At 36.4% G+C, this 21,478-nt stretch overlaps 1 protein-coding gene across 2 annotated transcripts in view; it reads left to right on the top strand.

Annotated features, from left to right (window-relative positions):
• The window catches only part of LOC140244746 (ras-related protein Rab-6A), a 33,125-nt gene extending 12,778 nt beyond the window's left edge, over positions 1-20,347 (top strand). Inside the window, exons 4-7 of one of the 2 annotated variants that reach the window (XM_072324359.1) lie at positions 4,488-4,599; positions 5,674-5,767; positions 8,204-8,270; positions 18,737-20,347. In XM_072324359.1, coding sequence (XP_072180460.1) covers positions 4,488-4,599; positions 5,674-5,767; positions 8,204-8,270; positions 18,737-18,807 — 344 coding nt within the window. In that variant the 3' untranslated portion in view covers positions 18,808-20,347. Of the gene's footprint in view, positions 1-4,487; positions 4,600-5,673; positions 5,768-8,203; positions 8,271-12,148; positions 12,722-18,736 lie in introns of those variants that run through there. The other variant, XM_072324360.1, reaches the window with a different exon arrangement.
• Positions 20,348-21,478: the final 1,131 nt, after the last annotated feature.

Raw genomic sequence — 21,478 nt, 5'->3', positions numbered from 1 at the left:
CTTGGTACAGATGTGTGCCTTTGGTTGTAGATGTGCAAGACGCATTTTTCGACAGTACCCGAAAGTACGTTGCCATGGTAACGGCATATTAATGGCAGAAGATCAAGGAAAGATCTTGCGGATTTAACTACTTCCTCAGTTTTTTGACCAAAGCTTATGAAATGTTGTTTTGACCAAAGCTTATGAAATGTTGTTTGGCGGGGGTATAACCAGTCGCTGTAGCGACATTTCTAGTTGGGTTTCATTCCCCTCCAAGTCCCCTCCAACTACAGTAGGATGAGGAAATGGGAATAAAGTGCCATGCCTAGGGCTTCTCTTTAAACAAACCCTTCTAGAAACTTCAGATTAGTGGAAAGTAATGTCTCACACATCCATGTACATGTATGGAAGCAGGAGGCATCATGTTATCTGGATATCAATTCAACCGATTGTCAGTTATTGTGTACTTTTTCATGGATTATATACATTGTATAACAATATAAAGATGTATGTCATATTGTCATCAATCTCATTTGATGTATGACTGAGCAATTAACTGATTAGACTTTACAGAGAAATCAGTTTTGGTCAGTTATCGAAGGTAAGTTCTTGAAATGTAATATTTTGTTGAATATAAGAACAGGTTTTGAATGTTGTACTCTCTCTCTCTTTAAAAAAAAGGACGAGTGGAAACATTCACTCACGAAGGAGTGAATTGCAGAAAAGAGTGATGTTTGTATGTTTAGAACATACAAGAATACAATGTCAGCCCAGAGTTACATACATGTACATTCAGCCAAAAAATTTGATTATGGCAAAAATTCTGATAGATAGCTTGATTGAAACAATTTTGGTGTAATGTGATCTCATTGAAGTGTTCTAAAAGATCATATAGGGGGTAATGCACATTAGAAACAGAAAATAACCCAACATCCCTGAAATGTACCCTTTTACTGTGGAGATACCCATTTTCATTCACCAGATAATGCATTATAATCTTTTATACAATTCATGCACAAAACTCTCAGAATTCCCTTTATACACACATACTATATTCACACCTTTTGTACAACATAGTCATCGTACAATTTGATCCATAATTCTTGCATGCAGTTTAATGCCGTGCAGTGGTACTGGAATCATGCACTATGTGTTGTATGTGAAATGTGAAGAATATGTGGTGCCTCAACTGACATACAAGGGGGTTATGTAGGAAAACTGTAATCTCATTTTGAGGGAGAGATTATGCTGTGAATGAGGGAGGGATGGGGGATGCTGTAAGCCACTTCTATACAGATGTAGTATACATTCAAGCAGCCCATGTTTAGTTTTGAATTGCACTTGGTATATTTTATATTTCTCATCAGCCATGAACTCTTTCAAACCTGAAGGGAGAATCAAATGCCAAAGAAAGAATTGCTTGGGGTTAAAGGGAGGAAAATCATCTATTGAAGCAGTGTGAGAAAACGAGACAAATAACGGGAAAATTTGGCTGTGTAAACATCTACTGTATCAAGTCTGCAGTGCCTGCATAATGGGCCTCTCGTAAGGTTTGTGTCATGTGATGTTAGTTTCTCTCACTGCAGCTAGTCAAATACTACTCTCCTCTTTTAAAGTGGATTTTCTTACAATAAGCAGGCATATTATATCATTTTAAAGACATAAGGCATTTTCGAAAATAAAGCACTCGGAGAGCAAAGCACTCGGAGAGCATAGACCTCCACATGCATCTCATTTCCGCACATACACACTTTAAAAATGTGTACAAGTATGCTAAAAATGGTTCTATGTCTCCCAAAAGAATCCTTTCTCGTGTCTGTATCATAGCTTTATACTGACCACTGCGCCTCGAGTTCATGCTCAGTGCGCGTATGCACACCTTAACTAGGCGAAGCTTGAATTCCCTTAATTGTTGGCAGTATTTCCAAATGATGAAGAATCCTTCAAAAAAAAAAAAGATTGATAAAAAAAATCTTGGATCCAGACAATGATCCGGATCACTACCAAAATGTTATCATAGAAAATAATTTCATTTAAATTCAGTGAATGGCATGATTTGAATTCTAGTTGAATTCTGTTAAAACAGAAATGTAAGTGTTTTTATGGCCCAGTTCTATTTGTTGGACTCTGGAGATTGAAACAAGTTGTACTGCCAATACACATTACAAGTGTTACTCATTGTATCAGCTAGTCATGCAAAGTTGTACCCCATTCCACAGAGATTTTTTTTTTTTCTCTCATTGGTCACTCATCGAAGGCAAAGTTATTGTTTGTTGCTTCTGGCCACCCGCCGAAGTGTATCGGATCGCAGTCTGATGAATCCAACGTGGTTGGTCGACGATCATGTGGGTGTCAGACATGTCGCGTGTGATCCTCACTACTGATCTGACAATCTTGCCTCATCGGATCACTGCCCAATATGTCTGATGCTGACCTGAGCCAAAAGTCAGATTCATTGCACTGTGATCTGATACTGTACGCTTCAGTTGGTGGCCGGAAGTGATAAACTCTACTTCTTAGGAGTGACTGATGAGAGAAAATATCTGTAGAATGGGGGTATAGATGAATGTTAATTACAAATGTACTTGATCATCTACATCAGTAGGAATCCTAGGATGTATGTTGAGAAGTGCTGATACATCTGTACCCGAGAATTGTCAATACTTTCATGATTGCCCTTCTAAATCTTCTGGCATCTAAATCTTCTGGCATCATGTGAGTTAATGATATCATGAAATCATTAACCAGCCTGTACCGTCAAATGGACTCTTTCATATTCTTCATTGTGTATATCAAAGGGATGGTACAGTATTGGTGGAGATGAGAATTTGGCTTTTAACTTTTTGCGAGATACATTGTACCAAGAAAACACATTTCATGATATAGTACAGAGCATACCATTTTAAGGGGAATTCAAAGTTTATTTGATGAAAATCAGGTTTGGAATGACTGAAACATCCAAACACAAAGCAAAACAAAGCGATTGTAATAAAGTGTTGGTCCCACACTTTATTAGAATCGCTCTTTTTTGGATATCTCAGCCATTTCAAAACCAATTTTTATCAACTAAACGTTGAATTCCTCATAGAATTACATGCTCTTTCATGTTTCATAGAGGTTTCTAATTATCTCACCAAAAAATGTTAGAAACCTGAAAGTAGGTCTCAACCAAAACTATCTGATCCCTTTAAGGTTGTGTGTGCAATTATACTGAAATGTGATCCCATCTTTTAACATCCAATAATTGGTAGCCTGTACACACTTGTATGTGGTCTGTACTCAACAGAGAGAGAGAGAGAGGGGGGGGGGGGGGGAGGGGGTAGACAGACAGACACGGAGAAAGAAGAAAAAACATATGTTTGGTTGGTACACGTATACATCAGAGTTGCTACAAGGCAAATCAAACAGAGATCTACGTGTCGTCATAGTGTATTGTACAATGTAGAGTGTACTCATAGAGCACCCAAACCCAGACTGCTGACTGTGTATGATAATCATGGCTAGTGAACGAATGGGGCTCCCCATTAAACTGTTCAAGGAGTATTTTGTAATCTTGCAGGATAAAGGATTTTACTCATGATGAGTCTCCTGTATTCCCTGTCTCTGATAATTTGTGACATGTCACTGTTAAAACCAAACAGGTGTCAAGTAAACCAAGCTTATGCAATGTTATTTTATGTACAAGTGTGTACACTGTAGGTTCCTGTTATATTTTGGACATAGTGATTCATATTTTGTATCATGTGTAAGAGCTACACTGTACAACACATAAACATGTGATATGACATGGTTTATGAAATGCTCTCAATATGTATGTTGTAATACATATGGAAGGTAATTATGCTATAACATGACACAGAAAGTGTATTGCATTTCTTTGCATTTAGATAATGATGTGCTACAAAACATATGCTATGCAATTTTCCCTTTGATAGTAAGTTCTTGACAAAGTGCATCGTACATACTCAAGTGAGATATCTGTGTGTGAAAATTGGCAAAAACAAAGATACTGTACAATGTGATGTATGTTTCTCTTTCTAATCTCTGTCTTTGATGATAGCGGTGGACTTATTTCATGTAAATATTGTTTTCATAATTCAAACGAATGGCATAGTGACACCAAAATAATGGCAGTAACATTGTTTTTATTTTACTATTTATGTTTTCTGAACATCTCATAAGGCCTTAACATCATTTTGGGAACTGACCATTGTTTCTCTCCGACCTTTTATTGTAGGAAAATGCAAACAAAAGCTCTAAAATCATGTTACAATTGTAAATCTTCATTTATGACATATACAGTACTTGTACATTGTTGTATAGAACACTTGCTGTATTCTGTTTAGTTGAATGAATTAACTGCATGTTTTTACATTCTTGACATTAAGCACCACAGGCAATGATACGCAATCAGTGTCTACATGTGAAATGTCATTATCGGCATTAGTTACTCTGCTGTTCTTTTCTTTCTTTCTTTTCTTTTTTTTTTTTCTTTTTTTTTTTTACAGATGCTAACTCTTTCCACCAGACATCAAAATGGATTGATGACGTTCGGACAGAGAGAGGGAGTGATGTCATCATCATGCTTGTAGGAAATAAAACTGATCTCGCAGACAAACGGTGAGAAAAAAATGCATGTTGAAGTTATGTTGAAGTTATGTTGAAGAAATGTTGAAGTTATATTGAATAAATGTTGAAGAAATGTTGAAGTTATATTGAATAAATGTTGAAGTTATGTTGAAGAAATGTTGAAGTTATATTGAATAAATGTTGAAGTTATGTTGAAGAAATGTTGAAGTTATATTGAATAAATGTTGAAGTTATATTGAATAAATGTTGAAGTTGAAGAAAATAAATGTTGAAGTTATGTTGAAGAAATGTTGAAGTTATGTTGAAGAAATGTTGAAGTTATATTGAATAAATGTTGAAGTTGAAGTTTATTACTTTAAAAGTGGAAATTTTCGCATTGTCGAAATTTTTGCAAATTTCGCGCAACCACAAACCAGCGCAAAAATTAAAGCACGCGAATATTTTTGCTTGCCATATGTTCCAGTACAGTTCATGATTTGATTCCGCAGAATTAAAAACACGCAAAACTCAGCTTACCCGACAGAGCGTGAAAAATTACTGCCACAAAAATATCCTCTTTTACAGTATTATAGTAAAACTTTTATTAGACATAAAAAGTTTTGTGTTTTGATGTTGTTTGTATTTTGAATTGTTTTGAGGCAAACTTCTTCAAAAAATTTATTTCATTGTTTAGCAACCCTTTGTTAAAATAGTTGATGGTCCATAAATTATTGAGTGTATATTTGATTGCAGTGTACTGATAATATCATTTCATAAACCAAAGTTCTGTCAAAACTAGTGTACTGGAAAGTTACTTTGTACATGATGGATAATTTTGCATGCAAAAAAAAGAATGAGTGGGGCATTAAGTTTCTCTTCTCTTCTCAGGATGGTGTTTGAACAGTTCTCAAATTCTGAACCAACGTTATAAAGCTTTGGTGCAAGTATCAAGTCATCATTACTGAAAATAAGCCAAGAATGGAATCCTTGTATACACTTTAATGCAAGAGGGAGAGAGAGAGAGAGTTACAGTGTATTGTGTGCATATATTATATATGATGTTCAAGATGAGAATTGTAATTTAAAAAGTTACTATTTTGCTTCCTTTGTCCATGCTGAATACAGACAAGTGTCAATAGATGAAGGCGAGCGCAAAGCCAAGGAGCTCAATGTAATGTTCATCGAAACAAGTGCAAAGGCAGGCTATAATGTAAAACAAGTAAGTCTTTCTTCTATTTCTTTGTGTACTTTGATTGTCTACATGTACATTATGTATTTATGTTCATGGATGCATTGTATACCTGAAAATGTATAATGTTTGTGTGATAGTGAGTGTAGCTGTGATATATACCTGTATATTTCATGGCTTTAGAGTCATGTAGCCTAATACTTTGAGTGCACTTTTAGGCTCTTGAGCAGTATGGATTAAAGGTTCTCACATATTGGTCTTAAAAAATTGCAATTTAATGTTTTGTAGTATTTTACATGCTAAATAGTAGTAACCACCAAATCAAATGAAAATTTATGTCACAGTGGTATATCTGATTAAAACTCGAAAGTTAAGATGCAGGGAACATTTTGATTTAAATTTTACCACTATAAGTGGCAGCTTGATTTAGAATGACTGTTGAAGTTTAAGTACTGACAAAACTATCAGCAGTTCGAGCTATTCAGATTTGGATCATTCTTGTTCAATTACAAAATAGCATCACATTTTTGATGTACTTTTTAAAATCTATTCATTGTAATTTTCGTTCAGGTTAGACTTTGTGTCTTTAAAGGAAGAGAGTGCAGGAATCAAGAAATGGCACATGTTACTCCGTTCGATCAAAGGAGGGCATTTTATGACCCTTTTGTGATTATTCAAACTCGTGGCTTAGATACGACTGTAGCTGCCAGACTTTTTTCCATCTTCATAATAGCCTGGGAAAGTCTGTTGAAATGCATTATGTGTAATGAGCATGTGAGCGCAGTTTGAATGAGCCTTGCCCCAGTTTTAAGCTTGCTCTATCACCGGGACTCGTCAAACTTGGGCAGTCTTCTCTCAACAAATATAGGCACACTGGGACACACATACAACAGCTTCAGACACATGTGTATGTCTCTTCTGAGATAATCTGTACACACACACACACACACACACTCATAGACACACACACACATGCAAACACATACACAAACACATATACACATATACACAATTTCCCTCTCCGTAGGTCTTCCCATTCACTGATAAAAATCCTCACACCGTTTGACAAGTCACTGCAGGGGATGGATGATCGGGGCGGGAGGGAGCATGAGATGCGGGGGAACGTTGACCGTATGTCAGACACTGATGCGATCTCGTTGTCAGGCAGTGACGAGCACGGTGGTCTCGTATACAGCATTATTGATTATCACCCCGTGGCTATACTTTGGAGCCCAAGAAGAGGCCCCTGCGAAGAGTTTAAACCAGGCTGCTGCAGTCTTTCTGGGGTGCCTCTGTTCATGTGTGTGATAATCCAACTACAAGTTGTATTTCCATCTGTCCATCTCTGATATCACATCCAAGTTTTTTGTGCTTTTTTTTTTTTTGGTTTTGTTTTTCATATTTGTCTGTCTGTCTGTCTGTCTGTCTGTCTACTCATCTCAATTTCTCTCCCAACACTATAAGTGTCCATTCTTACCACAGATTTTAAGATTCTCTCTATTTCTGAACATCTTCTTTCCTCGTACTGGCTTGTCAAGCTTTCACAATCTCTGTCCAAATATACATGCTCTCCATCCTGCCATCTATGGTTTCAATGTACAGTCAAACCTGCCTTTAGTGGCCACCTCCCACATACAGCCACTAAAAAATTCTCCCATGAGCAAAGGCATGTTAAAGACCCTGTCTCTAGCGGGAATCTGTCTCAAACAGACACTTTTTTTTTTCTCCCATGGGTGGTCACTATAGACAGGGTTGACTGTATGTGCAACATTGAAAATTATCTACCCGCGTATGTAAAGGCATTTTATTGATGCATTAAAAATGCATATTTTTGTCTATTGATTTTTTATGTGCAATTTATCAGGGCATTCAGTGAAACAAATAAGCTATTGCATTAATTCCCCATAAGCTACTTTAGTAAATGGTTGTGCAATAATACTCCATATTAAATTGTGTCGTCTGTGTCTTGAACACCTACTTAAGTGTGCAAACTCTTGCTACAAGTGAAAGTCACAGCTTTTTAATTACAGAGTGTACTTTAGATTGTTTAACTAAAACCTACTGTGTACGGTTTTTGCCTTTTGTTGATTTGGTAATAGATAATGATTATAGTAGCTGGCTTTAGTTTTCATAGAACACTAGGGAATTATATTGCACCCATTTTGGTCAATATTGCATTCATCTTCATGCAATATTGGTCCTAACTCCTGCAATATTTTCCCTTGTATCCCATTCATTGCCATTCATATAGTGTAGTTTTCTTTGGTTGCGCATCATTGGATAGAAGAATGATAAAGAAGAAGAGAAGAGCAAGCCAAGAAAACTGTATGGAATGATCATGCATAAAGAAGGTAAAATGTGATAGATTTAACCAATAAATAATGTCTAAAGTCTAGAGACAGTCCTCCATGCGACATCACTTCGCTGATCCTCACCTCGGACACTTATCCTATTCCTCCCTCACAGCTGTTCAGACGAGTAGCGGCAGCTTTACCTGGTATGGAGTCAACAGAAACCAAGCCAGCCGGCGACAGTATCCTTTTCCTCTTCGCAGAAAGAAGGAGAAAAAGAAAATAATTAAAGGGATGGTACAGTATTGGCAGAGCTGAGGATTGGGCTTTTAACTTTTTGCGAGATACCAAGAAACCACTTGTGAAATGGTACAGAGCAATCCATCCTATTAAGAGGAATTCAAAGTCTATTTGATGAAAATCGGTTTTGGAATGGCCGAGACATCCAAAAACAAAGTAAAACAAAGCGATCGTAATAAAATGTGGGTCTCACATTTTATTAGAATCCCTCTGTTTTGGATATATCAGCCATTTCAAAACCAATTTTCATCAAATAAATGTTGAATTCCTCATGGAATTACATGCTCTTTTATATTTCCTAAGAGGTTTCTCATTATCTCACCAAAAATGTTAGAAACCTGAAATCAAGCCTCAACCAAAACTATACGATCCCTTTAAATCTGAAGTACCTATACTTGATGCAGGACTTTTATTTATTTATCAGTCTAGCGGCCACTGACTCAGGCTGTGAAGTAAGTCAAATGTGCTGCCATTAAGTCAGCTCTTGACTTCCTTAAAGTATAACACTCATTTCTCAATGGAAGATTTTCTACCGTCCAATCAAGGCTGACTCTATGCCTTGAGTCTCACTCATAAAAGATATTAAAAAGACATTCTCACCATACAGTACTTTGATATCTGCCAAAGTTCGGTTGCAAAGGCATAACATTTGTCTTTTTGTGTTAGTCCATGAAAAATTCTTCTTATGCATTAAAGTTTAGACTGAATCATTGTAAGATTTTGAATCCTGATCATGGACATGTGCATTTCTCTGTAAAACAATGTTAGTGAAAGTGGATTGTGATACCAAATTTCAAGGTCAGGGGTCATGGTCATGGGGAAGTGTTTCACAGTTGACATGTTTGCTGACTTCTTTGCGTTTTGTTTCAGAAGCCTTCAACAGGGCAAGTCATGCAAAAAGGACAAATCATATTCTCTAGGAAGTAGTCAACATTTTTTAATGTTTATCTACATGTTCTTTGAATTGTTTACGTTAGATATACCTGTCAATGGCTATACACACACACACACAAACAAATATATATAATGTATTATGATTTGCTATTCCAAACTGGCCATTGAGAATATACTATTAAAGGATTCATGTTAAGGGGGGGGGGGGGGTAGTCAGATTTTGTATGGCAGCTGTCAAAGACTTACAGGCCCAAATTCACGAAGGTGGTACAAATGAAATCATGGTTTAAACCATGGACAAAAACCATGGAGCGCCAAGTGTCGCATGGAATATTTCGTTACGAAATCAGTAATTTCATCGATGAAATGATTATTTTGTAACGAAATGAACATTTCGTCCACAAAATGATAATTTTGTTAACGAAACGGTCATTTTGTCGACGAAATGACCAATTTCATAATGAAATATTCCGTGTGAGAATTGGCGCTCCATGGTTTTTGTCCATGGTTTAAACCATGGTTTCATTTGTACCACATTCGTGAATTCGGGCCATAGAGTATTAAGAATATTTTGTTGTAATTTATTCATCTATTTGTCCTGCAGGGCATACCCTTTGCTGTCTTAAGTGTTAAATGTTCTTTGTCTTTAGCAACAAAAAAAAAAGGGGGGCGGTAATGGATATGGACTAGGGAATGGGAGAATTAAACATTTAAAGAAAAAAATATTTTAAAAGCAGGAACAGGTGATTCAGAAATAATGCACAAACACTGATTCAGATGCCAAACCACCATACATTGTAATTTATTGTCTGGAGTGGAATCTAATGCACTGCCACTGAAAATCACTCTTATGTTGTATAAAAATCAAACCATGCAAAGACATCCAGCTCCAAGTTTTGCTGCATGGTTGTCTTTAGTCATTTTCACAGCAGCACTGGATGGAAACATTCAGCTTATTTAACACATACATCTATTCTAACTTTAAAATGTATTATTTCATCAAACCGCACATTTCAGAAGCACAATAGACATCTATGTACTCTGTGGCACGTCTGACCTTTGCCTCCTGCAAACATGAATTAACAACATTCCCCTCATGAACCTATGCAGGACACCAATCTCACATCGTGTAACATCCATTTCTTACCTGCATGTATAATTTGATGGTGAAAAGAAACTGGAATGTGTAGGGTACTGAAGTGCTATTTGACTTATATTTATTTTCATGTATGCCCTAGTAAATAGAGGTTATTTATTTATTTATTGAATTAGTGATTGATTATTTATTTATTTATTTATTTATTTATTTATTTATTTATTTATTTATTTATTTATTTATTTATTTATTTATTTATTTATTTGCATGGAATAGGACACCATGCTACAAGATGTATGTTGTGTGAGGGAGAGTGATGTGTAGGTCCTTTATCATTCTCATCGTAAAAAGAGAATGTAGTGTATATTTTGAATACAGAAAATGCCTGTTAAGAGTTCTGCCTCTCCGAAGGCCCATAGGTTGTATTCAGAAGGTAAGACACAGAATACATTTAAAGTGGACTTCCAGCGGATCCACAAGTTGGCAAGGGCAGGTACAGTACAGAAATGTGTGCATGTCGTAGTATCTGCATGGTTTATTTGAGGTTGCTTGATTAGAAGTGACAATTTGCTTATCTTGTCTTGGCAATGAGCATTTACTTGTTCACTCAAGTTCTGCACAGATTTATATTGAAGCACGTGTGTATGTTTATGCCCCCCACAGAATATGTAAATAGGGGTTGGTTCTTCAGCATTAATGTTTAACTTTTCTGTGACTTAACAGGAAATGGGGAGGGGACATAGTAATAAGGGCAGTTCACAGCATGTGATTCAAAGGAAAGTCCTGTATTGTACATCTTCCTTTCAAATAAGACCAGTCGGCTTAGGATTGGGTTTTAAGTTTAAGTTTTAAGTGTTGTAATCATTCTCAAATTATTCAGATCTGGTTGTTACAAACACAAAGCCATATGCCTTCATACTGGCAATAATCAGATGGAATGGGCGATATAGAATTTTCTCCTTTGCTTTAAAGCACTTTTGGCATTTTGCAAAAGTCAGTGGTATATTGATAGTCGTGAAAGGCAATTCCCTTGTTTGGCTTTAATAAAACTGCCTACGACAATTTTGCTGTCTACAGCTTGTGGGCTGATTTCAGATCCCCATGCAGGGAGTCTGTTCCATCAGTACCATACAAGATGGGTATTGAAGTTCCAAATTATCTTCCAGAATGTAAATGTTTTTCTTGTAGAAGCCAAAATATTTCTTACTGTGAAGATTCTGATATACAGCTGTATATGGGAAAGGACATGGTAGTTTTACAGTTTGGTGTTAAAGATGTCAAGGAAATCTATCCTTGAAGAAATCTTTGCTTATTGAAAATTGAGGCATTTCTGTGTATATATTCACTTTCTATTGTACAGTATATGAGGGTAGGCGAAGTCAGATCTTTTCTTCTGTTCAGCTACTGCATTTTTGTTTCTGTGTTGTAAACCAATTTGAGATGGGGAATGCTTAAAAAAACAAAAACAAAGTACTCTTCCACAGGCTACATAACAGCACTCTACAGAGGTCTAAAAGTTCAATTGGAAATTGTGATTAGCTGAAATGCCTATTCTGTGCTACATTGTTTGCATCCATGCATACATTTATGATTTATTTTTACATGTTTGCGAAGTATGCGACTGTTCGTTTATGATTTTCTTGTGCGTTTTCAGAAATGTTACATATTATTTTTGTGGCATGATTGTTCCATTTTAATTTCCTTGACCCCTTTCAAATCCTTTGCCTCTTTTGTTTCTCCTGCTCTTGTTTCTGCCCCTCCATTTTTTTTGTACATTTTTTTCTTTTTCTTTTCTTTTCTTTTTTTAAATCTGTCTTCTCAACCAATCAGTGATTGAGGTCAGCCTGGAGAAGAACCAAAATCCGGACACGCAACCAAACAACGCTGGTTGTTCATGCTGAAAACTTGAAGATATGCAGATGCTAGTTTGTTTGTTCTTTTTTTTTTAAAACGAATACATCCATATAATTTTCTACACATGAATTTAATTTGCTCTCTGCAGAACCATCTTGTTTTCGCTTTGTTTGTTCTGCAATGATGAGTTGTATCGAGAGATAAAATCAGTCGAAGAAATTGTTCGCTTGATTATGGGTAAGACTCGTGCGATGGGATGACAACGAGGTTTCTAGTGTGACCCACTGGCTGGGACTTAAATTGATTTGTAAAGGATGGGTTTGGCTTTGGTGGTAGGGGAGGTAACGGTATATCTGTGGAAGGAAAGCAGGGGACTTGATGTATCTAGTGCCCATTGGACAGGCCATGTAGTTACGGCAGAAAAAGAGGGACTGCAATGGAAAATCACCCCTTTTGCTGCCAGCGCTCAGTTGATAATGGCATTAGCCCTTTCAGGTGGTCATTCATTCAAACAGTGAAGACTGTGCTTTTCATGACTCAAGGAGAAAAATCCTTTTTGTCCCTCCCCCCCCCCCCCCCCAAGTGAGATGGCATATCATTCCACTTAATCCATTTGTCAATGAATAATGTCATCCATTGTCAACCACACTGTATAAATCAGTCTAACTTCATACTCACAAATATTGATTCTTGCAATGTAGGTGTAAAAATCAGAAAAATAACAGTTTTTTAAAAGATAATTATATCTGATGAATGGAGGGGGGGGGGGGGAGTGTGGTTGGTGGTTCATAATAAATATGATCTGCTGGCTAAAAGCTAATTGCAGTTCTTCACTTGCTCTTGTTACCACCCTGTTAAAATCTGTGACAACACAAACTGATTTATAGGTAAATGCAACTGTTTTGCATGACGTATGCAACAATGTGGCTCAACTGAGGTCTCGTGTTCACATAATAGATATTATGTGGAGGTGGTCGATCAGTAGTTGTTGCTGGATTACAAATCAGCACTCGGATGCTGAGAGTAACCAATTTTGCTGCTTCCAGATGTAGCAGGTCACGCAATTATCGTGCTGACCACCCTCTAAAATTGTCTGCTGTCTGTAGTTTAATGAAAGTTCTTGAATGAAGACAGAATGTTCACATTCACACAGCCATCTTTAGTCCTACATGTGCATATCTGTGTGTGCATTTTGAATGAACCATTATTGATAAGAAGGGGCTTTCTGGATCCTTCCAGGGTATGGTCACTGAACAAACTGCCAGGGGAGGGGACCCAATCTAGGTGTATTCACAGAGGTAAATTTGGGTTTTTGTTTTATTTTTTACTACCAGCTTGCACAATTTATGATGATTTTCAAAGAGACACAACAAGTAATGTAAGAATTTGATATAATGCTTTTTAATTAAATGTGAGAGCAAACACAAAATTTATACCAACTAATGGGATTATGTTATTTAACTCATCTTGACATAATCAGAACAGCTCAATTTATGGGAAAAGTGGTGTTTTACCCAAATGAAATGTTGGAAGTCCCATTCAATTTTGTTTGACTATATTCAAAATTAGTTTATAGTCCTTAAATAGGGTTGGAATCAAAGGAGATCTTCTGAGAAGTAGGCTGTTAATTCTATAGTCTACATCAACCTAATTTAATAGACAAGCTCCCTATGTCCAAAACAGATGCCCATAATGCCTATCTCTTTGAATTCACACATTTTTCTATTTAGTAAAAAGCCTATTTAAATAAGTCAGTATGTGTATATATTCATTTCTAAATGTGTAGGTAATGTACGCTTTGATGTAGAAAAATGTACATAGTATAAAATACAAAATAGTAAGTTATACACAAAGAAATCATGACAAAACTGTACCTTTCCAAAGTATTCTTCATTTTTGTAAGTAGTTGCATTGGTGCTGTGTTACATGAATTCAGGTGGTTTCATCTCCTTTTCCATGGAGAGTGTAGTCGTGTGTATACAAATTTCACAAAAAAACTGAGAGAAACTTGACTCAGCGATTAATTTGCAGCCTCTAATCCCAATATCCACCTTCAGTGTTTGCTGTATTCTGGTAGAATGTTGACCTTCTCCTCCTTATGACCCCCTTAAAACCTGAATTGTGGCTGCATATTAACCTTCTCTCCGGTTTTCTGATATCATACCCCAACATTTATGTCTGTATTACAGGCAAAGTTTCTCTGAAACTTATATCAAGCCAACAAACCACTGGAAGTCCAATAAAATTGTGGCAAGTCTTGAGAAAGTAACAACAATCTGAATTTGATTATCTGACAGGGCTATAAGTCTCAACAACTCTGTTGTATGCCCATTGAGTGCATGTTAACTAATATCCAAGTGGTTGTAACTTTTCTAGGTATTTATCCCATTTTGCTCAGATTTCAATGCCATATTGTTAATAGTCTAATGTGTTCACAGGCTTTGAAACTCACAATAGGTGTAGATAGATTTGTATTGTTTCATTGTTTTCTGTGTAATAGACTATGACATGAACAGGATTGGATTCTTGAAACTAAACAACTGATTTTTGTTTCATTTTCAATTTATGATCTATGTTGCTCCCCAACTATGTTTCTCCATAGTTATGTGTTTGTGTTCATTTGGTTGGTTGGTTGGTTTTGTTGTTGTTTTGTAATAAGCAAAACCTGCCTAACTTATATTTTTAGAAACATTAAACAGATTATGCATAGAATCACATGTAGTCAGAGATACCTATTAATACAGTACACTAGGAAGGAGGCTTCTAACTTCAAGAGATTCTACGTGTGGGTGGCTTTTGCCGAGTGTTTCATTGTGTCAGATGCAGGAGCAAGCTTTATTTTTACAGCCTCACAGAATTGGCTGCCGCTGGAATTTCATATGGGCTAACAGTATATTAAACCATGCAATAGGGGTGATATTAGACTGCTATAAAAAAAAAAAATAATAATAAAAAAATATGTGAGATGGGACAGATGGAATATTGGTGGTTGAGGACGAAAAGAGAACCAGCTGTGATATTCAAAAGATATGGCAAGATGATTATGGAATATGATTCCCTGATATGGATATTGACACCTTTCATGGTGATAGACAATGAATTCATTACAGAAAATTGTCTTTATAGAAAACTGACTCCTAATTAATCGTATATGATAGACATGCTACGGAGTGTCAACAAACTGCTCTGAATTGGGTTTCAAGCTCATAGGAGTACAGTGCAGATGCACAGGAAAATGTGGATTTACAGCACATTGCTGAACACATCATTGTGTGTATTCCCATTTTTATTTGCAGTTACTGTCAAACATTAGAAGGGAGTCGATTCTCATGCCTAATCAAACACATTTTTATGGCAGTAAAAGACAAAATGTTGACTACGTCCTTCATTTATGCACACATGCTTCAGATCATAAAGACAATGCAGCTAACTCTAATTTATTCATTACTAATTTGTTCATTTCAGAATGTGCGTTGCACAATGTGATAGAAACAATAGGAATTAACCACCAGAATGATTTTCATTCAGTATTTATAATACGATAATGTAATGTTTGTTTTCGTTTACATCAACTATAACTTGATGGTTAATGAAAAATGAACTTTCACAGTGTTGCTAACTGTAATTGTCTTTTAGAAACCTTCAGGTTTTTGGTATTTGTCAAACAGGCACTAAACACCATACTTGAATAATGGATGTTTTGTAATGGTTCAGTTCACAGTAACAGATTAAACCATTCCATACCATCACATGTATTGTACTTAGACACTCCAAAATCGCAATCAGTACCGTCAAATTAAATTTTGATTTAAGCTCTCTTGTTGTCATGAATCAGTTTGATTTATTTTCTTTCTTTGAGTTGTGTTGTCTTGTGTCCTCGACTGAGTGTGGTGATTCCATGTTTATGTGTAAAAGAATTGTGTTGTTTGCATGTCAGTCAGCATTTGCAAGGATAGGAAACATGTTTTAGTGCTTGTTTGCATTGTGCTTGCTGTATTCCAGTTGAGATTTTATGTTGTATTCAGAGTGCAGTTCATGAGCCATGTGAAGATTCACATATTCTTTCTGTTGATATCATTGTCTTTGCCAGTATATGGTGTCTCTGTCATGATCATCACCACCATCCACATCATCATCATTGATATTATCGCCATAACATCATCATTATCATTCTTATCGTGATCATCCTTGTCGTTATCTAAATCATTGTCATCGTCGTTATTATGATCAATGCCATCATCTACATTATTATCACTGATATGTGACCCGCTGCAACAAAAGGGTCCGAAAGTCGGGGGAGGACAATTTTCTGAAACTGACATGACATTATTCCCTTACTCTTCCACATATATAACATGACTCATAAAAGTACTCGGTTGCGAAAATATCAATGATTTTATTAGCGCATGTCAAGTGGTTTAAGAATCAACGTTTCGAGAAAACCGCCTTCAAAGTTTTCCTTCCGACGCTATCATGATCAAGGCAAAGCAAGACAGTTTTCACCGTTTGACAATAGAAGGTACGCTCCTAGCAACCTCCGGGATGTTCATTCAAGCTTAGCCCCAGCGGTCTACGCACGACCAATCAGTAACCAGGATGCCACGCACTGACCAATGAGATTACTTCCTCGTTGCTAGGGGCGGAGTCTACCTGAGGTGCTAAATCCAAATCTTCGAACACGTTTCTGTTCCGTTCACAGTCGGAAAATCATGGCCCAGAAAAATGCTATTCTCTTGCCTTTCCTTTAATCATTTAGCTTCGAAATTTCGGCAGATGATAGAAGATACATTAGATTACAAAATTATGTCAAAAACAAATCCGAACGTTTTGACGGATTTTGATGATCTGACTTCAAACTCGATTTTCTCGGCTCACCCGTCAGCGACTTTAGGATCCTTTTGTTGTAGCGGGTCACATATTATTATCATCATCATTTCGTTATCATTATCATCATCATCGTTATCATCTACATCATCATTGTCATCGTCATCGTCATCAACATCATAATCGTTATCATCTTGTACATCATCATCTACATCATCATCATTATCTTCAGTGCTGTTGATACCTCATTCACCTTCAACTATCCACAGTCGTGGCATACATATCTTTGTGTGCATTAAGTGAGTCTACTAACCCCACACTTCATGCATTATATTTCTTGCCATATTCCCCCCCCCCCCTTTGTTATATGGCACGGAAAGGCTTTTCCTTTCGTTTTATTCTATACATTTTAAGACCTTTGCTATGAATGCATCAATAGCACAGCTGATTTCATTTGTATGAACTGTACGCACATACAGACGCCATGCCAAGAATTTAATATCCTCTATACAGCATGCTACTGTAGCACATGTATATTCCATCTATATAGAGAGTCAATTTTTTTTTTTTTGCAAATCGAGACTTCTCAATTTCATGAGTGGTTCAATTCGCAATCATGAAGTACAGTATTTAAAAGAGAAATGTATGGGTGCACATCACATTCATGTCAGGACCAGAGTTAATACTTCCGTGTGTTTTTAGATTCGCAAATAGCACCCGACTTTGCAAGATTCGCAAAAATAAAAACCTTGCGAAATATACAATGAATACAGTCTATGAAGAGGAGTAAGTAGTAAAAGCAGTGAAATTACTTTTAAAACATTGAAATGAGGAAATTGACTTGTGAAGTTTATATATTGCAAGTTACATAATGATAAGCTATCCTAACAAAAATGATATGCCACTGTTTATACTTGTAACAAATGGATGTTAGTCATCATAGATACAACCGTATCTGTTGTTAAAAGCTGGTTTCAGTGTATGTAGTGTGTGGTCCCTTCATTCATGCTTACTTATCTAACCTGGTGGCAGTAAGACATGTACTCCATCTCCCCTATAAAACATGGCTGATATCAGTGTAAAATATTGTGGCATCTATGGGTACTTACTGCTGCTCTTTTTCTTCACCAGTGGCGTAGTGTTGGGGTATTTCTATTCTTCTTCACTGTGCATTGTTGTCATGATGTGTTTCTTCTTTCTATCTTTCTGTTCATTCCATACTCATTCCTTGTACCATCTCTCTATCATTTTTTGGTTCTTGTCATGCAGCATCACGTGCCACAAAATTTACATTTAATCTTTTATGTTTTTGTTCTGTGTTATGCTCTTGCACGTTTGCAATGCTCCTGCACTGTACATCTTAGGGACTATGGATTTGATAATCTGGCATAAATGTTCTTGTAGAAAAGAGTAAATCTTACCAGTGTTTGCAAATATATTTTACAAACTGATGTCTTGCTTCATCCGTCAAACAACGTGTGCACGATATTAAATGTACTCATTTTCATATTCTTCTTAATATTCCATTACACTTCTGAACCTCCATGGAGTATACAAAAATTAGATTATCAGTGACAAAAGTATGTCGATACTAATGACAACTTTGTGACCATGTGTGATGAGGTGTGTACTTTGTGACTTGGTGTGGTTCGAAATTGATGTTACTGAATATTCAATATCGAGTGTGAAATGTTCCTAGAGTCACCCTCTTCCTTAACTAACCGTCTTTTGTCATCGCAGTCCCTGTCACGCTTCACCAGAAAGAGCCAGAAAACGACCTCCAACAAGATGAAGCCGGTTGCTACTGCTGAGACAAACTTGACTCGGAAACAGAAAATATTGAAAAAATAGAAGAAAAAAAAATGAAATAAGATGACGAAAAATCAAAAAAAAAAAAATTATAGTGCTTGTCATTGCCCGTACTATCCATCAAATCTACATAGTCTATAACAGGTCTAAAGGTCAATGGTGTGTGCTGTTGGTTTAGATTTCTGATTGGATCCTGCTCTATGTTTTACAGGGTACACAGCGTCGAATCTTAACGTCAACGATCCTATTTATGAAAGCTACTTCAAGGGCCGCAATATCGTGTCACGTGGTACATCCTCACTCAGTAAAGTGAATACATTTGACTGCCTAGAAAATTGTTTGCCGCACTTTGGTAAAGCAGGAGTAATTAATCACTCAACCAATGGCGGAACCGTGGTTGAATTCATGTTCACATGTTGTACATATTATTATTATTATTATTATTGTTATTATCATTCTTTGCGCATTTGTTGGTAAAGAATGGTGAAGATAATAAACGTGTGCATTTAGGAGTTAAACAAAAAACATCACCCCGATCCCAACGAGGAACAAACTTGGCACCTTGTAAAGTGCAGCTAATGTTCTGCTGATGTCTGAACAGGGAGCTGTCTTGGTTTTTAGAAGTAATGGAGCAAATGACTGACGTAATGTCATGTCGAAGAAAGAACACATGGCCATTTTGGGGCAACCCATTCTATTTGTCCTTTAAGCAAATAGTAGAGAAGATTGGAGGTGAAGATCAGGAGGTAAAACACCCACAAGTAAAAGTTCACCATCAAAAACTCCCTTAGAAAATGAAAAAGAAGCAGGGAAAAGGCAATACTATGCTTTCTTTATTTGAGAATGTAGTAAATGAGTGACAGAGAACATGAATATCAAGAAGGTTTTGTGCCAGCTATTTTTCCTTTGAATGACACCCAAGAAGGTTTAGTATGATCTGGTGTAGTGGATGTGATGCACATATTGTAGGTTGGATTCACAGTGATCTTGTGATTAAACTTGGAATACTGCTGAAGCGACTAGAGCACTTTCCATGCTGAACTGAACACTATTCTACCAAATGGCCGCCTTCTGCAGAGATTTTTCCTTTTTCAAAATAGTTGTCATAGACCTGTCGTACGTATTACAGCGCATGAATGTGTACACCGAGCTACCCACTCTTGCCAAGATTGTCACATATAACTGTACCAAACTCATCTGACGCTTGCTTTGATAAATCTCGCTTGCTTTTCAATGATTGTGCTTTACAGCTTCAATGAATACCTTCCCCGTTACATCCACTTAACGAAAATCTCTCTGCCGCACAATTTACTGGAGAAATTCTGACTCCTCTATCTCATTTTTATAAAACCAATGCTAGATCATGGCATTCTTTTCTTGATCATATATGTCCTAAAAACAGTTTTGGGCTTGGTTTTCTCCCTCTGTGCCTATGCCCTGCACAAAACATGACATACAATAATATGGAATTGCTGGATAAAGATGGCTACATCATACACTAATCCTTACCTTGTACTGGAACCACAAAATGTCTAACCTGAGTGCAGTAAAAAAAAACAAAAAAACAAGCAAACAATAACACACAAAAAAAGAAAGTTGTGAATGACTAAAAGAAATGTTACAATGCTGTGAATAGCATTTTGCAGAATAATCTCCTACTTTGCAGTACTTTGTATTTTCTCCAGTGACAATTGGGATCACTAGCACAATTTACATCTGGGTTTGAGAGTCCTCCCCCCCCCCCCCCCCCCCCGCCCTTTCAATAGCTTTAATGAACTTTGTGCCACTTCATGATTCATTAAAGTTATGTCAATTTAGTCAATTTGCTCCCATGTTTACCGATTAAGAACATTAAGATACAACACTACAGAACAATGTTAGAAACGTGAGCAAAACTCATCAAAAGTTACACGTACACACAAGGACTTTATGTACATATCAATATCCTCCAACAAATGCACCAAGGGAAGCCCCATCTGACCAGGGAAAGTTTGAGGAAAGAAATTAGATATTGTGGATTCTGATATTTCACATTTCTTTGTAGCATATTACCAAACCGTAGATGTGATTATTCCGTCAATACGACGGGGAGAAATGCAAATATATGGAATGCACAGCGCCTGCAAAGCAGAGATTAACAAACTGGACAGCTCACTGATTTTTATTTTTGATTAGTTCCAAGTGAAATTTGGGCATGAAAACCTGTTTGATATCAATGTAGATAAAAGAAAGTGTAACATAATGTATGCAAGACTTTTTTTCTTTTGATTAAAATATGCACTGTAAATATTCTTTCATTTTGGATATGTTGAGAAAAAAAAAATCAGATACTAGCTCTCATCAGATGTAATTATTTTGTACGTAGCAGATTTATGTACCAAAAAGCATTCAGCCTAGATGTTGGACAGAGAGAAATTTAGAATATTAGTTCGTAGAGGTGTATGCTGATAGACTGTGATTGCATAAAAAGAAAATGCCTAACATTCATGTTTTTTGTAATCTTTGAAATTTCCTTGATGTTATACCAAGTTGTTCTACATGCCAAATATGAAGAAATAATACTTTCAAGTATGACATTGTTTTAGCCATTGACTTGTGTTCTATGTGTACGTATGTCTTCTCCACGGCACACATCAATGTTAACAAAAAAATACATTGTCTTCGCACGTGATT

Source organism: Diadema setosum, chromosome 21, assembly GCF_964275005.1.
Source record: "Diadema setosum chromosome 21, eeDiaSeto1, whole genome shotgun sequence".
In the NCBI taxonomy this organism is placed as follows: domain Eukaryota; kingdom Metazoa; phylum Echinodermata; class Echinoidea; order Diadematoida; family Diadematidae; genus Diadema; species Diadema setosum.
Note: the sequence above shows the minus strand (reverse complement) of the source record. Positions and strands in the feature narration are given on the sequence as shown.